The sequence below is a fragment of the Equus asinus genome, chromosome 17, assembly GCF_041296235.1.
Source record: "Equus asinus isolate D_3611 breed Donkey chromosome 17, EquAss-T2T_v2, whole genome shotgun sequence".
Classification (NCBI taxonomy): domain Eukaryota; kingdom Metazoa; phylum Chordata; class Mammalia; order Perissodactyla; family Equidae; genus Equus; species Equus asinus.
Genome location: NC_091806.1, coordinates 2,052,754 through 2,073,904, shown reverse-complemented (window position 1 = coordinate 2,073,904; position 21,151 = coordinate 2,052,754). Strand labels below are relative to the sequence as shown.

At 47.9% G+C, this 21,151-nt stretch overlaps 1 protein-coding gene across 6 annotated transcripts in view; it reads left to right on the top strand.

Moving 5' to 3' along the window:
- SLC1A2 (solute carrier family 1 member 2) overlaps positions 1-21,151 on the top strand; it is a 137,461-nt gene that overhangs the window by 69,684 nt on the left and 46,626 nt on the right. For all 6 annotated transcript variants that reach the window (XM_014851038.3, XM_044750042.2, XM_070487524.1 and 3 more), the window contains 3 exons: positions 13,030-13,169; positions 14,972-15,124; positions 16,946-17,196. In XM_014851038.3, coding sequence (XP_014706524.2) covers positions 13,040-13,169; positions 14,972-15,124; positions 16,946-17,196 — 534 coding nt within the window. In that variant the 5' untranslated portion in view covers positions 13,030-13,039. The remainder of the gene's footprint in view (positions 1-13,029; positions 13,170-14,971; positions 15,125-16,945; positions 17,197-21,151) is intronic.

Here is a 21,151-nt window from a genome sequence, read left to right as displayed (position 1 = left end):
GGGCTGGCTCAGTTTATCGCTCGTAAAATGAGCATATCAAACCTGTTCAGAAATGAATCAGGCAGTCGGTAAACTGAGTTGACTGCTGGAATCAGCAGGAACTGAATATTTAGTTGACTCATCAATAGCTACAAATTTAGTGGCTCATTAGAGGGAACCAAAGTAAGAAGAGACACGAGTCTTTTGGGAGGCCCTGAAATGCTCCCTTGGGTGATGGGGCTCATTTAGAGACCTTATGTTGACCAGCCTTTGAAACAGGTTATTGGCCAAGGAGAGAAAGACGTTGCTTGAGCCTGTGCTTATCTAGTCCCTCCCTCAAAGCTGGAAGAAGTGAGGAAGGGCGGGGTTGGAGAATTCTGCCCGTATCTCAGTAAGGGAGGCTGAGAGGCATGTGTTTGTCTGGTCGGGCTGCCTCTGGACAGAGCTCTGGAAGGAGAGGCGTGGGTACTGATAAGAAACTCTCAGAGTCTGCCATTGTGCCTCTCCGGCTTATCGTAAACATCAAATACAATAATGTACAATCTTAACCTTAGCCTGGGGTCTGGTACTACCTTAGTTTTCTATTGTTGCTGTAACAGCTTGCCACAAATTGAGTGTTTTAAAACACACAAATTTATTTTCTTATAAATCTGGAGGTCAGAAGTTTGAAGTGAGTCTTACTAAGCTAAGATCAAGGTGTCGGCAGGGCTGCGTTCCTTTCTGGGGGCCCTAAGGGAGAATCCATTTCCTTGTCCTTGACAGCTTCTAGAGGCCGCCCACATTCCTTGGCTCCTGGCCCCTTCCTCTATCTTCAAAGCCAGCAACACTGGGCTGAGTCTCTCTCATGCTGCCGTCTCACTAGTTCTTTCTCTCTCCTGTGTCCCTCTTCCACTTATAAAGACCCTTGTGATTACATGGGGCCCACCTGGATAATCCCGGATAAGCCCCCCCATCCCAAGGCGAGTTAATCAGCAACAGTTATTGCACTCACAACCTCAGTCCCACTTTGCCAGGTAACTTGATGTATTCACACGTTCAGGGGATGAGGACGTGGACATTTGGGGGAAGGGGCGTTCTTCTGCCTACTACTGATACATGATAAAACGTCAATCAATGGTTCCTATTTATTACTAGTATTTCTAGTAACTTCTTTCTCAAGTGTGAAGTTACCTACTGCCATTCATTCTTCAAATGCAGGTCCAAAGTCTCGGCTCTGGTAGCTGCTGATGAACTGGAAGATGAGGGCTATGGAGCCTGCCGTTGACTGGCTCAGGGCAGCCGGGATGTGGCCGGACCCCACTGGAGGGCTGTGTCCAGTCTAAGAGGCACGTTGTAAGGGGGTGTAAGTGGTTTGGGGTGCTGCAAGCAGGATGGTGAGGAACTCGAGGAAGAGAAAGCTCTGGGCAGAAGCGCTGCCTTCACGTGCCTGGGAGGCCAGCAGCTGCAGAAGGGGTTGCGCTGGTGTCGTGATTAAGAGCATGCGTCGTGCTCAGGTGGAGCTGGGTTCCAGTCCCAGCTCAGCCACTCACCAGCTGCCTGGCTTTGGGCGAATGACCTCACCTCTCTGACCTCCAGTTTTTTCATCAATAAAGAAGGAAGAATAATAGTATCCACCTTGTGAGAGTGTGGCAAGAATTCAATGAGATAATGCATGTAAAATGTCTAGTACGTTGCCTGATGGTAACTATTATTAGGATTAAATGGCTTCACCGGGTAGAAAATGACCAGTGGGCCGAGGCTACAGGGAAGGAGATTCCGCTCACCATGAGCAAGAGCGTCCTAGGAGGCAACGCTGTGCAGGGGCAGGGTGTGGGGCAGGGGGCCAGACCCATGAGTCAGCTCCCCTTCACCGCAGCTGTTCCGGCACTTTCTGGTCGTCAGCAAAGTCGCCTGTGTGCTTTTAGAAAAGCCCAGAGGTCCAGGACTCGCCCGAACATGCTGAACTGCGATATTGAGGAATGGGGCGTGGGGATCTGTGTTTTTCAATAGAGTTTATTTTCGTAGAGCAGTTTTAGGTTCACAGCAAAACTGAGCAGCAAGTACAGAGAGTTCCCATATACCCCCTGCCCCCACCACGTGCACGGCCTCCCCTACTCTCAACATCCCCCAGCAGTGGGACATTTGTTACACTCGACGAACCTATATTCACTCATCATTGTCACCCAAAGTCTGCAGTTTACATCAGGGCTCACTCTTGGTGGGGTACATTCTATGGGTTTGGACAAATGTCTAATGACGTGTGTTCATTATTGTAGTGTCATACAGAATGTTTCCACTGCCCTAAGAATCCTCTGTGCTGTTCTTATTAATGCCCTGCCCTCAACCCCTGGCAACCTCTGACCTTTTTACCGTCTCCATAGTTTTGCCTTTTCCAGAATGTCATATAGTTGGAATCATGCAGTATGCGGCCTTTTCAGATTGGCTTCTTTCACTTAGTAATGTGCATTTAAATTTCCTCAGTGTCTTTTCTTGACTTGATAGCTTGTTTCTTTTTAGCGCTGAAGAACGTCCCATTGTCTGATGTTCCACAGTTATGTATCCATTCACTACTGAAGGACATCTTGGCTGCTTCCAAGTTTTGGCAGTTATGACTAAAGCTGCTGTGAACATCTGGGTGTGGGTTTTCATGTGGACGTAAATTTTGGAGATCTTTATTTTTAATGAGTGATCCAGAGACAGATTTGGGGCCTCTGGACCAGATAATCGTTTGTCCAGAGGTTGAGGAGGACTGGAAGGCTGAAATTTAGGGTTCCACGCGGATCGTGCGCAGCTCTTGCATCCGGCCCTGGTTTGGATTAGGCGGTAGCCTTCTTCTCTCTGGATTTTTCTCTCCCAAATGTTCAGTGTCACTCTTTTGGCCAAACGTTCAGTGTCAATGTTTATTGCTAGCACAAAACTACCTAATATAAAAAGCAAGTTTTGAGGAGCTGGAGAGAGTGGGCTGACCTGTTCTTCCAAGTTTAAGACTCCCTGGGGTCAAATGCAGACTCTACCACCTGCTGATTCTGACACTGAGCAAATAATTTAACCATCCTATGCCTCAGTTCTCCCTTCAGTAAAGGTTGCTAATAATAATATCCACCTCATGAGGTTATTGCGGGAATTAAATGAGTTCACGCTTAAAAAATGCTTTGCAAAGCGCCTGGTACAAAGTAAGTATGGAATAACCAGCCGCTGCTATCATTACCATCATCATCTTCTTCTTCATTTTTATCCTTCTTATTACCAATTACCAGGCTCTTGAGTCCCTTCAAGGTGGGAGTTCTTCCTGGTGAAGAAGCGGAGTTGGAGGACCTCCTGTACGTGCCGAGTCAGCGGGAACAGGACAACTCCCCCTGCTCTGGCTGAGGGGAGGGGCGAGTCAGTTAACTGGATGTCACTTTCCCGCTATGGTACATCCGAGGCCAGGGGGCCAGGAGCTTGGATTATCTAAGGCAGGCAGCAAGGAGGTGGCTTCCCAGAGCTCTTTGCTTTTTCCCTCACCTAGCAGCCCCCTCCTCTCTCTGTTTTCCTTCTCCAGGAGCTGGGATTGTGTGTCTCCTGGCACCAGTGACTTGGTAGAGATGGACGTTTTAATGCCTCTGTCATTCTGCAAACACGCTTATAAAGGATGTGCCCAAAGAACTCTGGACTCAAAGGCAGAGGATGGACAAGTTTAATTCTGCCTACAGAACCAGCTGGTTCAAACCCCAGCTCTGCTGCATCTAAGCTTGTGAGCTCCAGCAAGTTTCTGAATCTCCTGGAATGACAGTCTCTGCGTTTCTGAGATGGAATAATTCCTTCCCTCTCAGGGATGTCATCAACACAAAATAAGTTAATGGATGTGAAAATATTTTGTGAACTAGGCAACTGTTAAGTTGGTATTAACTTATTTGTCACCAAGTTCAGGGGATGAAATGTTGCCGTTGTTCATAATCTAAAAGGTGACCACAAAGACACAAGCCTGCAGGTGCTCTTCTGATGGAAGACAAACGAGACTCGCCTTACGGGTGAGTACTTGGCAGTTATCGGGAAAAGTGTAGGAGGAAGATAAAAGACCATGAACTTCTTTTTTGGCTGGTGAGACCACTCTCTTGTAACGTGGGCCACCCCAGGCCCCACTGTTTTTGCCTCATCTGAAGGGGACTTTCACATGTTCCCAAAGTATAAGTTGTCTTTTGGGCAAAATTAGCACCTGTTCTTTTGCTGGCAAATCCACGAATATGGGAATTAGTCATTTGGGGGGCCAAAGCTAGATAAATTATATATATTTACTTCTAAAACCCTAATTTAGCTTGCCTGTTAATTTTCAAACTTTGGGTTCAATTCTAACACACATACAAAAAAGCACATGATTCTTAAGTGACAAGTCTGATTAATTTTCACAAGTTGAACACACATGAGAAACTAGCATCCTGATTAAAAAGAAAAGTAAGAAAGAAAAACAAAATTGCTAGCATTCAAGAAATCCTGTGGAGGCCACAGAGTTTTAAACACAGTCAACCTCAGAACTGACCCAGGGCCAGAGCGTGTAGTTGGCAAAGTGTATCTGCAATGTCCTGACCCCTCCTCTGTGGTTGTGGCTTCCAGGTGTGGGTCTGGCCAAGCCCCGTGTCGGGGGTTTCTCCCAACCCAGCCTGTTCTCAGGGAGGGTCTGAGAAGCTCCGTCATGCAGGGGCATCATGCAGGGGTGTCACTGAGCCAGCTGCCTTCCCCATGGCCTCCTAGCTTCAGGGTGGGTTCCCTGCTGGGATGCAAAGGGCCAGGTCTCTTAAGGAGGAACTTCAGGCCTCTGAGAGCAGGAAGTGGGTGACTTTGAAGAACTTTGGAGAAACCTTCAAGTCCTGAAACCTCAGCCCACCAATGCACAGTGTGGCCTTTCAAATGCCAGCCCTGGGAAGTCTCTCCATTGCACGGTCATGATGGTGACTCGTCTTCCTGCTGGGAACTGACCCTGTGTTGCAAGGTTGGCTGCTTGGTCTAAAAGGAGAGAAGGCGCACAGAAGAAGGGAGAGGACTGCATTGAAGAAAAGCAATTGTAAGGTGCGACCAAAAGGCCCAGAGAATTGCGTCTAGTGGGCACCTCCCCCAGTGTCTGCTGGTGCCTGAAGCCGCAGTGGCTAGTTAGCCTCTTCATCAACACCCCAGCCACTCCTGTCTGGGGGCCTGACTGGGAAGGCTCGGTCTGGGAAGCTCCATGGGCCAGAGGAAGAACCTCCCAGCCCTGAGGACCAAGTCCAGAGCTCTGTCCATCAAGAGAGCTCCTCAAACTTGGGATTCCATTGACTCCTGGACGAGGAATGGTGCGCATGCTCTTGGGTAGAAGGGCCACACTCTGGAGCATCCAGGTTTAGAGATGTTGGCCTTGGCAGTTGGGTCCTAAGGTGTCCTGTGTCCTCCCTGAAGACCTCGTTAGCTGGGCCCAGATTGGTTCATGGCTCCATCCCCCCCAAGAGTGCTGGGTGCGCTCTGGGCACCATGTCTTGGGGAGGGCGGCTGGGTCAAAGCCACCAGCAGGGAAGGGCCGGCCCTGTGTGTGGCTGCCACCCCTCCCTGCCACCCACTGGGTTTCTAATGCCAGTGTTCATGCTTTTGTGCTCTGCTTTCTCTCCTCTTCTCAGATTTCCTGGTCTTTCAGAACATTACCCCCTAGAACTGGATGTCACACAGCACTGTGACTAAAGCATGTTTTTGTCTAGTCTCCCATTCATTCACTCAACATACAATAATCGAGCATCTGCCATATGCCAGGAACCATGCTGGGTGTGGGGGAGACAGAGTCAAATAAGTTAAGATCCTGCCCTCAAAGAGTTTATATTCCAGAATGGAAACAGACAAGTAAATTGTGATAGTCAACACCTTGAGAAGTCAGCACAGACAAGTACAGGTGAGCTGCGGGATCGCCCCCATTTATTGGAGTTGTGTGAAGTTTTCAAATGTATTTTCATGTTGTTCCAAGGACCAGAGGGGGATAGCAATTACTTCAGAACTGACGTGCATCTGGGGACTGGGCTGGCCAGTGTGCTCCTGGGCTATGGCGTAACCTTTATTTTTAGAAGAGTTTCCCAATTTGGGATGATCAAACACCCCACCCCAGGCTGTCACTCGGGCCTGGAGGTTCACAGTTCCTTGGTGTCTCATTTCTGTCTTGGGTGATGAGATTTTCTGGAAATGAGCAAATCCACTGGGTCGAGGCTGGCTTAAGTCTCTGCCCAGGGGAGGATCACAAAAGTCCAGAGGTTTATACTTAAGGCTGAACGCCTGTTGTTCTCTGAGAGGCTGTTCAGTCATTCCATGTGGAAGCTTATAGCCGTGGGAACTTCCAGGCCCCCACCCACTCGGGCCCTTCTGGGATTTTTTTTTAAAAAGCACAAGTACCATTTGTTGTGAAAGTGGTTTAATAAAACCCAACTGTAAATAAACTGTCTCAATGGTCATTTTCCTCCATTTCAGGCATTTAAGACAAAGAAAGGAAACTAAAGTTGAGTATCAATTATGTGTTAATACTCTGTTGGTGCTTTCATAAGTATTATCTTCTTGAAGCTCTGTGATGACCCAGCAAATTGGGTATTATTGTCCAAGAGATTAAATAATTCCTTGTCCCAGCAACAGCTGGAAAAGGGGGCTTTTAACCAAGAATCAGGTGGCCATGTCATAATTGCCTTCCCCCAAGTAGCTTTCTGGTGGCTGCTAATCACAGCTGATGTTTTAACTTCTGTTTCTGGGCAAAATGAATGCCGTTTTTATTTATTCCTTCACAATTTTGTCTCCTACTACTTTTTCTTTGCCGCTGGTGTGAGGACACACAAAGACCCCAACAGGCTCTGTGTTTGCCATTCGCATCATTGGCCAGTTTGGGTCTCTTGGCCTGGGAAGTGATATGGAGAAAAGACTCCTTTCTTTCAATTTTTCATCTTGAATATTTCTGTGAGTGCCACCTCTCCAATTCCACAGGAGTTGAGAGTGAGTAAGATAGGGGGCCTCTCAACGATTTAGTGGTGAATTTGGCACTTGGCTGGTCCCAATGCCAGTTCACCGTTTGACCATATTCCCGTGGCCTTTACCTGCCCGTCTTGGGAATCTAGACTGAGAATTGGTCAAGTGTGGATGGGCGGTTAAGAAGGTACCTGTCTGAACTGTGTGCCAAACTGGACCCCTAGCTCAGCTTTAGTGGTGCTGGAAAAACGTGCTTTTGTAGTAGAGATAGGAAAGGTAAAAGTGGAGGTAGAGACATAAAGAAATGCTGTCGTTATTGATGGTTTGTCTCTTATCTTGAGTCACGCATCTGCCTTTCCCTGTGAGGGTGGTGATGCAGCAACTGGGCTGTCCCCTCGTGGTTGATGAAATGAGTCATCTCATGATAAACTCTAAGCTTATTCAGTCCTGGACAGAATAGAATGGAGGCGACATCTTGAACTGAGGGCTGTTAATACCCTCCGCCCCCAGGAGAATTAGAGAATGTCAGCATTGTAGAACATTAGAGAATTTCTAACCCGACCCTCTTATGTTACAGATTAAGAGCCTGGGGCCTAGAAAATAAAAAGCAATACCTAAACTCTATTACTATCTTACATTAAGAGTGTGTTTTTATCATTTCATAGCACTTTACCTTTCTGTCTGTTAATTTCAGTCAAGTAACTTTGCATCCGTTTTATCCTCATACTATTTCTGACATAACCAGTTAGCAGCAGCCTTGAAATTAGAATCCAGACCTCGTGACTTCCAATCTTGTGTTGTCCGCTAGGTCCAGGCCCGTCATGATTTGGGATAACCATAAACTGTGTGCGTTAGCCAGACCATCCGATATTCAGGAAGAAGCTATGGAAAAGATGTGTCATTTGTGAAGTCCGGAGTTCACTGGCAGCACCTTTCCAGGAAGTATTTTTGGGATCTAGGAAATGGACCCAGTGGCCAAGAGTGAACAGAAGAAGGGACTGAAGGACATTTGGAGGTTGTGAGCTCTAGGTTTCACTCACAGAATCTGTGAGGACACGGTCGCTGTCAGAGAGAGATTCTGACTTCTTGGTCAAAGATCATCCTCGAGACGGTTAAACCAGGCTTCCAGGATCTAGCAAGGGTGAGGGACTGGCGGGCTGTTGGAAATGCCCCAGCTGTCTTGGAGTTCCGGTCCCTTTTACAGCAAGAATGGTGGTCTTTGGGGAGCCGGGGAAATTCCAGATGCGGGGCAGTCACAGCTGTAATCACCACATTGTGGGGCTCGGTGTTCAGAGCTGACACCACTGGTATTTCTGGCATTGTTTTCCAAACACTGCAACCACTCAGGGGAAAGCCCCTCACCAAACACTATTTTTGTTCTTGAGGGTCTGACCTCGTGTCCCCCATTCGGGCCGTCTCTGGATGCTGTCTCCCTGCCGCCTCCCCAGACCCCGTGGACTTGGGCAGCAGAGGGCGGGATGGGTGATGCCCACTGCGGACCTCACCTCCTCCAGGCAAAGGCACACCAGTTGCCTTTAGGTTCCCTGGCGAAGGTTCTGTCGCTACCTCATTGAACCAGTGAAGGAGGAAAAAAAGAATTTGGTGCCAGATAAGGCGACACTGAAGCATGCAGGCAGGAAATCTGAATTCGACACACCACATCTAAGGAGGCTGTTATTAGAAGCTCTTGGCAGAGCCAGGGAGATCGAATGCTAATGAGAAGCAGATTTGAGAATAATTTAAAGCTTAGCACCAGCCCGTCACACGTTCCCTTCTGCATCACAGAGGATGTGCGCGGTTAGCTGAGCTTGCCGTTGAAGCGGGACGTGCGGACTTGCGTGAGAAAAAACGAGGCAGGGACTGCGAATTAACAGCTGTTTAATCACTCAGTGGAGAAGTTAAGGCTCAAGGAACTTGTAGGCTCATTGTTAAAGTCTTAATTATCCAAACAGTTGCCCATCAATCACATGGCTTAACTCTCGGGCCACGCAGAGGCATCTGGTGGAGTCGGTCACAAGAACCTCCGACAGGAAGGAATGGCGTTGCTAACTCTTCCATCCAGAAGGCGCTCAAGCAGAGATGGAGATGGCCAACAGTGCTGAAGAGCGTCAGGCTCAACGGAGTCGGTATAACCAACTCACGCCTGGGCTTTCGAATTCTTTGTTGTTTGGCTCTGTGTGCAGAGCCGCAGGTTGTGGGAGGGTGAGAGTAGCAAGGGGGTAAGTGTGCACACTTGAAATAACTTCTTGTGTTTATCCAGGGGACTTACCCAGACTAGCTCCTGCCCTTTCTGCTCGTTGCCAGGGAAGCGAAAACTGCAGCCTGTTGTAACCTCAGACCTTCTGCCTGTGTCTGGCTCACCTCTCCTCTGGGAGCCGGGACAGCCGTTGAAAGCCCATCATATACGTGGTGGTGATAGAGCCCAGCATGACTGATGTGACACTCAATTCGAATCAGTGCCCACGCTGACAACCAGCACGTGGACACCAGGAGTTGGTCTGGTGGGAGCTCCAGGCTCTAGTTTGGACGGATGGAATTCCAAACTGCAAATATTCCGTTTATTTGCTAAGCTCTGGACAAAGTGCATAATTAATTTAGGAGACCCCCTCAGTTTCTGCAGGTTTCTGTTCAAATGTTCTCTTATCACAGAAGCCTTCCCTGCTACCTGGTACCAGACAGCACTGCCTCCTGCCCACCTGTCACCCTCCTCCTAGCAGGTAGCTCCACTTGAAATGTATTTGTCCGTGTATTTGTTCTCCCACTAAAATGTACACTCCGTGAGAGCAGAGGCTTTGTCTGTTGTGTGTTTTGTGATATCTTTAGCACCCAGAACTGTGTAGGGCCTGTAATATGAGCCCGATGGAAATTTGTGGAACAAATCCAACAATAGTAAGAGGCTTGTTGAAGTGGTGTGCTGCCCGTCTATCCGTGGAAGGGCCTCATTCCCAGGAGAAAGCAAGGTGCCCTTTAGAGCTGCTTTCCAATACTTAATTTCTCTGAGCAAACATCTCCCCAAGGGAGCCTTTGGTCCCGGGGCTTAAAGAGCACAGTCCTGCTCCCTCAGGGTTTGCAGACTGTGGAGGATAGAGACATTTAAATTAAATCCATCCTTTAAGATCCAACTGGCATCAGCCCCTCCTGGGAGTCCTTCTTGAACACGCTCCCTCCCCAAAGCCAGGTTAGGGACCGTTCTGCCCGTTTCCCAGCGTCCTGTGCAGAGCTGTCTCCTGGCCTGTATGTACAGCAGACAGACATCATACGATATGCTCTGTTTCCCCTTAAGAGCGAGGATTACACCTTCCTCATTACTGAGTGTAGTATCTGACACACAGCATTCGACGAACACCAGTTATCCTTTTATCACCACTGTTACTCTGTGCATTCCGTGCCCAGCATTTCTCTAGCTGTGTATGTGTGTCATCTCAGTTTACAAACTATCCGTTCTTCAGAGGACAAGGAAGGCATAGAAGCAGCTCTGTGTTACGTCATACAGTATTACATAGCGTTAGACTCTCTAATAGTCCCCTCCTCAGGCTCTCCTGGTGTGCTGGGGATGCAGCGACCACTTAAACTGGGATAGGATCTTTACAAAGAGTTCTTAGGGGGCTTCCTGTGCCCCCAGCTGCAAGCTGAGGCCCCGAAGCACTTTAGAAATTATTTTCCAAGTGCGGATGTCAGACACTCCTCTGAGCCCGGAGCTTGTGCTTGATTCCAAGAAGACTAAGGAAGTCACAAGCGTTCTCTCGATAAATACTTGTGGGCTCATGACATTTTGATGCTGCCGCTTTGATGTGGCTGTTTCGATTCTGGGTTTCAGGGACATTTTGTCATGGCCTAAAAAACCAAGCCACTCAACACGCAGCTACGAAGTGCTCCTGGCCGCACTGCTGGATCGGTGTGCACATTAACCTACCGTCTGTTTTCACTTTGAGATGGTTGCTTTGATGCCTGGCACTTTCGCTGCAGCGTACAGATCGTGCCAGCATGTTTGGTTTAAATGCCTGTTAGTCTCACTTAAATGCTAACCATGTACCGGATTCTAACTCCGATGGCAGGAGGAATTCAAACGAAGCGAGAGGCAGGGGAGAACAATCTCAAGGGGATCGTAGGGTGAAGCCAAGGGCTGGCTCAGGAATACATTCACCGTTTCAGAACACATGTGACCTCCATTCTTTGTTGACCATTTCCTGGTTTAAAGTTTCAGATGACTGGCTCGAAAAATGTTTAAAAACATAAAAAGATCCCGATGCAAACATAGAAATATGGTCTATCCATGTTAAAAAGATCGTTTTGATCATTTTTCCCTGCTGTGTTGTGAAAAGAAGTTTTCTGTCTGTTTCACTTAGTGATGGGAGGGGGCGGTGTTCGTTGCTCGTGGTCGGAAAGGCCCTCGCACCTTCTGTGAGCGCTCACGTCCTATTTTTCTTTCTGGACGGTCTGAGTGATCGTTAGCACACACATATGTCAGATGGTCAGAGAATGCCCCAAAACTAACTAGACGAGGAGAAAATTAGGCCGTTAAGGGGAGAATAAGAAGTTTATATTTTGACTAGTATTTTCATCTGGCTATGCTACCAGACCATGCAACGTTGTTCCCAATTTTAAAGCATTTTGGTAGCAAGTATATTAAACAGCCTGTTGTGAAAAAGGAAGTAGTTGTATTTGGGTCCCTGGCCTTAATTCTGAGACTGGAAGTTAAGCATGGTGTATTGTTGGAATGGTGGTGCCTTGGGTAGGTCCCCAGAGTTAAATGTCACCCTTGTCATGAACTTGATGAGTGTTGTGTGTTTCTTCTTCCCTGGAGAAAAGAACTACCCGGGCCAGGCCCCGCCAGGCCTCTGCTATACGCTATCAGGTTTAATTTGCACACGGCAGGCATCAAGTCCTTCTTTCTGCATCCCACACAGCTGGCAGGCGATGGAGTCAGGATCTGAAGGCTGGGTTCTTTGATTCTAAGACCCACGCTGTTTCCATTATAACCAGTGATTCCAAACCACTGGTCTTCCTGGTTCCAAAGGAAGGCTTCTCCAGTCTGTGGTCAGAATATCTGGGTGAGGCTGACACATCACTCTCTTGGGAGGCATTGCCGTTTATCCAGAGACTGTGGCCTGTTTTTCCAAGTGTTAAAGATTTCTTTTCTTTTATCACATGATGGTGGTTGCTAATGGCAGCTAACAAAACTGTCCTAACTTGTCAAAGTAAAAAATTGGCCTCCCTGGGTCAATCCCCAAGCTTCAATATGAAATCTTAATGGCCTGGGAAATGACAAAGCTGGAAAAAGAGGCAGTGTACTCATTACCCTGGCCGGGGCTCCGCTGGCAGACTGTCAGCACAGCTTGGGTTCATATGGGGTTGATCTGGCAAAGGGCTGGGCTGCCTCCATGAATGAAGGCAATCACGTGCTGCTTAAAGCCACACTTCTTGGAGGCTGAGGAGTGCGACTCCTGGGCAGTTCAACAGAGTCCTGATAGTTCAAGTGACCTTTGAAGAACCACAGTGGATTGATTTTTTTTTTCATTAAAGTAGCTAAACCATCTTTTTCCAAAAGAGAGGTAAAACTTGGACTACCAGCGTTTACGACTTTTCTGTGTCCAGGATGGGGAAGGTTTGAGTTCAGAGGCATTTTAATTTAGCATGACTGAGGCTGTGATTCTCCTGACCGTAGATTATTCAAAAGTCACCTTTTTGTTGTTAATACAAGAATGAAAGAGCTCAGGTTTTGAACCCAGACACATCTGGGTTTGAATCTCCATTTCTTTTAGCCTTGAGACTGTGGGCAAGTCACTCTCTGTGGAATGGGGCACGAATACTTGCCTCCGGGAGTTATGTGGTGGGCAGCTCTTGGAAAAACCCTCCCACCGCCTGCGGTGTTCCTTTTCTTTACTGTGATGATAAAGATCAAAGGGATGGAAGCACCTGGCATGCAGGTGTTCAGGGTGTCCTAGTGTCCTGCCTGTGGGTGAGCTGGAATTCGGGGTCCCCTGAGTTGCTCTGGGTTTTATTTTCCTGCCCATGGTTCCAGATTCCCAACTGTGCCTGGAGGAGGCCAGTTTCATTTCGCACTACCTGAGCCCCTCCAATTGAACAGGGCAGGTGGCCAGCAGGCTCTAACCACTGCCTTCCCTTCTGTTTTAGTGCCAACAACATGCCCAAGCAGGTGGAAGTGCGAATGCACGACAGCCACCTCAGCGCAGAGGAGCCCAGGCACCAGCATCTGGGGCTGCGCTTGTGTGACAAGCTGAGGAAGAATCTCCTGCTCACGCTGACCGTGTTTGGTAGGTGCCCACCTGCCCCGCTTCTCTGGGTCTCTCCTGGCTCTGTGGGAAAGTGGGTTCTGGCAGCCAGCCCTCCCCCATGCTCTGCCTACGGCCTGGTTGGCCCAGGCACGGCTGCCTCGATGATATAATCTTCCCCTCACCTTCCCTCGCCATTTGTTTTCCTCCTTGCTTCTCAAACTTCAGTATGCATAGAAATTTCCTGCGAGTGTGCCAACATGCAGATTCCCAGGCCCTGCTTGCTTTGGGCCCTCGGGAACAAGGCCCTGGAATCTGCATCTTAACGAGTCTCCTAGGTGATTCCAAAGGAAGTGGTCACTGTACCACATTTAGGGAAATACCTGTATCAAGATAAAGACAACAGTTGCCCAAAACCCCACCAAGAGGGCTCCAAGGTCTAACCTTCTCCGAATGCCTCATTAACTTAGGTTCATTAGCACATCAGCTAGTGAGGTCAGTGTGGACGAGGCTTGTCCACACGCCTTGATCGCTCCAGCTCCATCTCGCAATTTTGCTCCCCTGCTTCAGGCCTCACTCAGGCCATGGGTATCCTTTGTGTGACTGTTGATACAATCTTGGTCTTAGGTTTTCCACCAGGGTTTATTCAAAATGGGGAAAATTGCAGTTTCTTGTAATTACAACTACACCCTTTCCTTTCTGGATCCCTCCCTCGTTCTACACACAGCTCTCAGGCTATACACAGAAGCAACGAGCAATTGTCTCTGCCCGCCCCTCCCCACACACACCCTCCCTTCCACTCCTTGAGCCAGTCATCTTGAATGTCAGTGGTCTGGCGTCAGGACTGGGAGCTTGCCCCAGCTGATTCACTGAATAGAAGGAGCCCACAAGAGTGGTGGAGTTTTCCCAGGGTTGCCCTCCACATAAGAAAATTTCATTCATCACAGGTCTTGAAGGAGCACGTTTTCTCATCTGCGGAAGAGAACAAGATCAGGCTTCCAGCCACATTACTCCCTTTGCATCCCAGGAGTTAACACCATAGAGGCCATGTACCTAAGATCCCCCTCCTTCCCTTACAACCAGTGGTGCTATGACCTGATTTGTGGTTTCCACAAGCGTGGTTTAGTTTGGCTGCTGGTTTGGAGAGAATTGAAGTTTTTCTTGTGGAATCCCTGAGTACGTAAAGGGAGACGCTCCGGCCGGCATCTCTGCCCAAATTGTTTCCTTTAATATATTACGTATTTTTAGAGACCCTCCTTGATCTCTCATAAGATCAGCAAGTGTAAAGATTATGAAAGAGGACGTAGAAGTAAAGGACAAAACTCCTAGAGTGTGGGCCACGGTGAAATAATTGGAAGCCGAAGAAAATAGAAGAAAAAAGGAAACTCACACCAGTTTGGTCCATCAAATGTTCCTATTATCTGATATTCAGTTAAAAAGGGCAGAAATGCATTAAGCAGCGTGCCGTGTGGCCAGGCCTAGGCTGGGAGGAGAAGCAATATCTGGCACTGTGTCTTATTTCTGATGACAATCTCTGACTCTACCGTGGACGATATCCTCAAAGCAGTTGGAGTCAAGTTGCCATGTCATACTTCCCGTAAAGCCTTGAGAAGGCTCTCCTTGCCTCTTCTAGTGCTGCCTTTTAGAATAGTTGGAGGTACAAAATATTCTTCCACCAGCCACCAAAATCAACTTCACTCATCTTGTGGTATTTTTGTTGCATAGTATTCATCATCTGATAATGGAGACGTATGAGAAAGGTCAGTGTCACTGAAATAAGTCCCTGGAGCTATTTCTTTGACTAGGGCAAAAAATAAATTCATATTTTTCCCCCTTCCTTCTAGGTGTTGTCCTGGGGGCAGTGTGTGGAGGGCTTCTCCGCCTGGCATCTCCCATCCACCCAGATGTGGTGATGTTAATAGCCTTCCCGGGGGATATCCTCATGAGGATGCTGAAAATGCTCATTCTGCCTCTAATCATCTCCAGTTTAATCACAGGTGAGCCCAGCTCTGGTGCCCGGCCAGGGGGCATGGACTCCTCCCCTGGGTTTTGGATTGACCGTAGAAACTCAGTTTGGTTGAATGAATGAATGAACGTGACCATCTGTCGTTTTACTCCAGAGCCTTGGTTTTCTGTCTCTAAAATGAGGATAATCAACCTTAAAAAGAAAGTTTGCCCTCTATTGCTATATAGTCCATCTGCGTGTCTAGCAACAAAAAATGAAACAGCCACATGTTAGAAGTGATGATACCTGTAGTGATTTTCATTTTTAATGTATACTTTTTTCATTTCCTAAATTATATTTTGTTCAGGAAGTGATAACAAAGGTAATAAATAGAAAAGGAAATTTTCTCTTTACTATTTAATTGGGTGTAGAGGGAAGTGGGTATTAAAAATAAATGAAATACTAGACATGAAACCGTTCGAGTTTTTCAGAAGAAAGGTACCCTTAATGTGCAGGTCATGTTCACTTGTTTTTGGCTGAAAGAATTATTTTCTTTGAAGGAATTATTTTTCCTTTCATGGACTTATCCTGCTAGTTTCCTCCTTACCAAATAATAATGTTTGGACAGGGTAAAAATTGGTGTAGTTCAGAGACAAACTCTGAGTTGAGAAGGAGAAGCTGGGCTTTGGTTTATATTTGGGTGTCAATAAGCTGGGTGACCTTGAGACAGTTGTCCTTCTGGACTGTGCACCTTATGACGGAAGTGACTCTGCTGACTCCAAGCGATCCAGATGCTCTGCCAGGTTGTTCCACAGTCTGCTAGATAGTTGACCAGAGAACCCAGTGACTGGAAGCCCTGGAACCCGGCGTCAGGAAGGTCCTATCATCCAGCCCAGATTGAGTGAAGCTGTGCTTTCGCCTCAAACGCTCCTTTCCAAACCAGGGAAAATGTTCCCTTCTGCCTATTTAACAGATAGTACATTGGCCATTCTGGTAAGGAAACCCAGCTTCCATTGGCTGGAATCAGACTTTAGCTTGTAAGGAAAGAGGGTCATATATGGGTCAGCTTAATTCAGAAAAGTTGACATCAATGACTTCCTCCCTCACGGCAAAAAAGACCGATCCCCAGAAAGGGGTGCAGTCATTCTGTCTAGTAAAAGCAAGAACCGAAACCAGGAAGTAGAAAAATTGAAGAAACAACTGGAAAAAAACCCAATGAAGGCTGGAGTTTTTGTGACTTGCTTGGAATTTCCTCCAGTAATCACAGAGCCTCCGCGGGTGCTTTATGCACGTGTTCTCTGAGCCCTCCGCGAGGCTGGGAGATGTGGGTCTCCAACTCTTCACCTCAGGGAAATGAGAGGGCTGTGCGGAGAGCACTGTTCCTGGCTCTCAATTTCAAGGACCAGTGATGTGTTCAGAAGACGTTTTGAATACGTATGGCTAAGCTTTTTATTTTCCCAAGTGAGGACATTAAAACAAAATAATAAGTAAGAACTAGCGTGTACCAGCTCCTTCACTTCATAAAGAAAGGCTATCTTAACACCAAATAAGTGGGAAGGGCGTAACCTCAGAATTAAACATCGAATATATTCAACTTTATTTTGGCTCACTCTTACAGAGCCAAAAAAGCAGTCAGTGACCAGTTTATAAACTCTGAACCAGGTGATCTCCATCTCTCCCCAGTTCCCTAGCATCTCAAAAATGTCCTTGGAAAATAGAATTGTAAACTGTAGGATTGACCAAATATTCCATAGGAGGAGGTTTAATTAACCATTAATGCGTTTCAGTCTAACGGAAAGTCAAGTTACAGGTGTTCAGAGATGGGTAATGAACAGAAACAGAATTAATCCTTCTGGATTTCTTTTCAACCCAGGTTTGTCGGGCCTGGATGCTAAGGCGAGTGGGCGCTTAGGCACGAGAGCCATGGTGTATTACATGTCCACGACCATTATCGCCGCGGTGCTGGGCGTCATCCTGGTCTTGGCCATCCACCCAGGGAACCCCAAACTCAAGAAGCAGCTGGGGCCTGGGAAGAAGAACGATGAAGTGTCCAGCCTGGATGCCTTCCTAGACCTTATTCGAAACCTCTTCCCCGAAAACCTGGTCCAAGCCTGTTTTCAACAGGTAAAGCAGAGTTCTTGTGTTCCTGCTTCCCTACGCTCCTGAGTTACCAAAGTGATAACTTGCAGACTGTTTCAATGAGCCAGCTCTGGGGAGCGATTTCTTTAATATTTCATTCTCTCTGTCTAGAGGTTGTTTGAGGTGTTCGGGGCAGGATTTGGGGATTGGAGTTGCGTGTTTCTTTTTAATCTTCCCTTTGTTTCCTCTCACTTAATATCTCTTTGCTCTGGGATCTTCCCTCTCTCTTGTTTCTTTTTTCTCTTCCCTTCTTTTTGGTTCCTGTCTCTGTTGTCCAAGGGCACATTTTTTTTTTTATTGTGGTCATAATAGCTTATAACATAGTGAGATTTCAGTGTACATTATTGTTTGTCATACACCATAGAAGTGTGCCCCTGCACCCCCTGTGCCCACCCTCCACCCCCCCTTCCCCTTAACACTAATTTATTCTCTCCGTCTGTAAGTTTGTTTATCTTCCACATATGAGTGAAATCATATGGTATTTGTCTTTCTCTGTCTGGCTTATTTCGCTTATGATGCCCTCAAGGTTCATCCACATGGTTGTGAAGGGGACAATTTTGTCTTTTTTATGGCTGAGTAGTATTCCATTGTATATATACCACATCTTCTTTATCTGATCATCCATTGATGGGCACTTGGGTTGCTTCCATGTCTTGGCTATTGTGAATAAGGCTGCAGTGAACATAGGGGTGCATAAGTCTCTTTGAATTGTTGATTTCAAGTTCTTTGGATAGATACCCAGTAGTGGGATAGCTGGATCGTATGGTATTTCCATTTTTAATTTTTTGAGAAATCTACATCCTGTTTTCCACAGTGGCTGCACCAGTTTGCATTCCCACCAGCAGTGGATGAGGGTTCCCTTTTCTCTACATCCTCTCCAACATTTGCTGTTTTTTGTCTTGCTGATTATAGCCACAGGCACATTTTTATCACTTTTGCCCACAACCCTCTAGAATACCCAGCGAGTCTCCATCTCGGTGGTACAGCAAAACCACACGTGGTGTGTTTAAAAAATGCAGATACCCTGCAGAATCAGGATCAGCAGGATGGGCCCAGGGGTGGTGTATTTTTCAAACTGTGAAGGTAATACATGAGGATTGTGGAAAGTTTAAATAGTATAGATACATATCAAGTAAAAATTCAAGTCCCCACTTCCTTTCCTTAGAGCTACCCATGCTGAGAATTTTGTTTCCTCCCATGTATTTTCTTTGCCACATGTACATGTGTATATGTGTATAATCTTTAAGAGAATTCAGCCCAAGCGATACTGCATGGCATACATTGTTACACCTTGCTTTTTCATTTAATGGTGTTTTAGCGTCCTCTCTCTCTCTCTTTCTTTTTCTTTCGTGGTGCATAGCATTTCTAAAGGATACATTTTTAGAAGTTAAAATGTCCTACCAGAGAGTTTTATATTTTGAATTTGCCAGATGTTGCCAAATGGTCCTGTAAAAGCTTGTAACAATGTATACTCCTACCAACTGCATACAGGCTTATATATATTTTAAAACCTTGTGATTTTCAAAAACAGATGGTTCTGCTGAGTGGAACCCATTAAGACAGCTGCCTAGGCCCCACTCACTAGCCTGTTGTCCAGCCCCAAGGCCAGTTTAGGTTAGAACCCACCTCAGTTCCCTTTAGACCGAGTGGGAGCTAAAAGGGCCGAGGAGCTTCCTCCAGCCATTTCCAGGGACTCACATGAGTGACCTTAGGAAACGGCTTGCTTAGGGGAAAAGTTTGTACTCCCAGCCGCCCTCCAGATGCAGTTGCCAACCACTGCGGAGCCCAAATTACTCTGGGTTGAGCTGTATTCTCTGAATTCCAGTGCCACTTTGGGGCACTTGTGGTGTGGAGCTATATTAAAGGAAGCCAGTCCCGGCGGCGGAAGATGCACTGGAGATGAATAGAAACAGGCTGGGAAAGGAGGCGCTGACCAGCTCTCTCTCTGTATAATGTGCTTGCCCCGCAGGCTGCTTAAAAAGGTGAATTTGCTTTCTTTGGGGTGATAGACAAAATTGGGAGCCAAGTCTATTCTTAACATTTTGGAGAGAGTATTCTGGAAGTGCAGCTGCTGGGAGCTGAGCTGGTAGAAGACTGGGGGTGGGTAACATGAGAGGCACAGGAGACGGACAGGTTTGGGTTTCCTGTCTGTGTCCGGTCACAACCGTGCTCCATGCAAGAAGGAGACCCCTGCGTCTCAGTCAGTAGGGCAGGACCAAGAAGAGGCAGGCAATCGGAGCTGCTGCTCTGGTCTTGGACGGAGTTTTGATGGTGTCGCCCAGGCTCATGCTTGCTGACCAGTTTGGTCAACAGGCAATCTCTGCATATAGCTGCACGTGGCAGGATGCCCTGTGTGCCATTAGAGTAGAGGACCGAGCTGCTCCCTCCCCACCTCACTCTGCACCCGCCACTCTACTGGCAAAATTCATCTGAGGAGTGAGCCCTAGTGCCTCAGCTAAGCCTAGGGCCAAGGTCCCTTTGGGTTAGGACAAGCAGAGGAAAAGTAATACAGAATCTTTAGCTCAGGTGAGGGAGGGTGCAGATTCCTCAAGCCGGACTTCAGGCAGCCCAGAGGAAAGCATCTGAAACTAGTGCAATCCCATGGGCTTAGGAGGACCTTGAAGAGGGTCCGAGACAGGGAACTGTTGGAGAGTGCCATCGTCTTACCAAAGAGAGGGAGCTGGAGAGATGCCTTCCTGTCATGGACAGCCAGAAGTGATTTCAAATAGCCTCTCATGGGTGGAGGGTGCTTCACCACCAGAGATAGACACAGACATAAAGAGAAGGTGAGCTGTCCCCAGAGCGGTGGCTGTCTGGCCCAAGGGGGCGGGACCTATATCTTTAAGAGCAGGGAGACCTCTTGCTTGCTGCTCTGAACCAAAGTGAGTTTTCCAATAGAGCAACGGGCCTAAGGTGTGGCCTGACACATCTACTCAAGCCCAGTGACAGGGACCACATGGGGTCTCCTCTTCCAGGGAATCCAGTGCTGTGTTTGCTTCTTCAGCAGATGGCTTGTGTGTGCCTCCTGGGTGCCAGGCTCTCTGCTGTGCACAGCAGGCCGTGGGGACTGAGACGGTCGGGCTCCCTGACTGTGGAGCTCACTTACGTTGTGTGTGTTGGGGAGTGGGGGACGGTGACAGACCAGAACAAAAGTCAGGGAAACACACAAGATACTTAAAAATTAGGATAAATGCGCTCTGCGGGCTGAAGGCAGCATGACGGGCTAGGCAGTGGGTGGGGGAGACGTCTGAGCTGCGACAACAGGCGTCAGAATGAGCCCGGCTGAGACGAGCTGGGGGAAGAGCCCGAGAGGAGGCATGGCCTGCGGAGGTTGGCAGGTATTTGGTGTGTTCAGAGAAGGGAAGGGGGCCAGTGTGGGGGGCGTGGAGGCAGTGGAGGAAGCACAGCCCAGCTCAGACAGGACGTGGTAGGCCAGGGTCAGGCTTGGGTTCTTATTCTCAGAGGAAGGGAGATGACTGGTTTCCTCATTTTAAGAAATCAGTCTGGAACTATGGATATGCACAGAGCTCCAGATAGGTGTGCTTCCCTGGTGATTGCAGGTGGGCGGGAGGAGAGGCTGGCAGCTCAGGGCGCAGGCTTTGCTGGTCTACCGTGAGCGGCCATGGCGGCCTGGACTCTGGTGGATGGGGCTTGGCACCCAGATGGGGCTGTCCCACCCCAACAGGCTCTGAATGGAGAGCAGGCAGGGGACCAGGCCTGCGTTTCAGTATCCCTACCTTTTCGCTTTCACCTTAAGCCACTGGCCTGTGCTATTTGGAAGTCAGATTTTGGTGTCAAACATAACTCATTTTGAACCTTGCTTCAGCAACTAACTAGTGTCTGTCCTGCAGTTAGTTACTTAGCCCTGGGAGCCTTGAGGGGTTTCCGTGGACGTAAGAGGTAATAGATGTCAAGCGTGGCGCACCTAGCCTCCCACCTG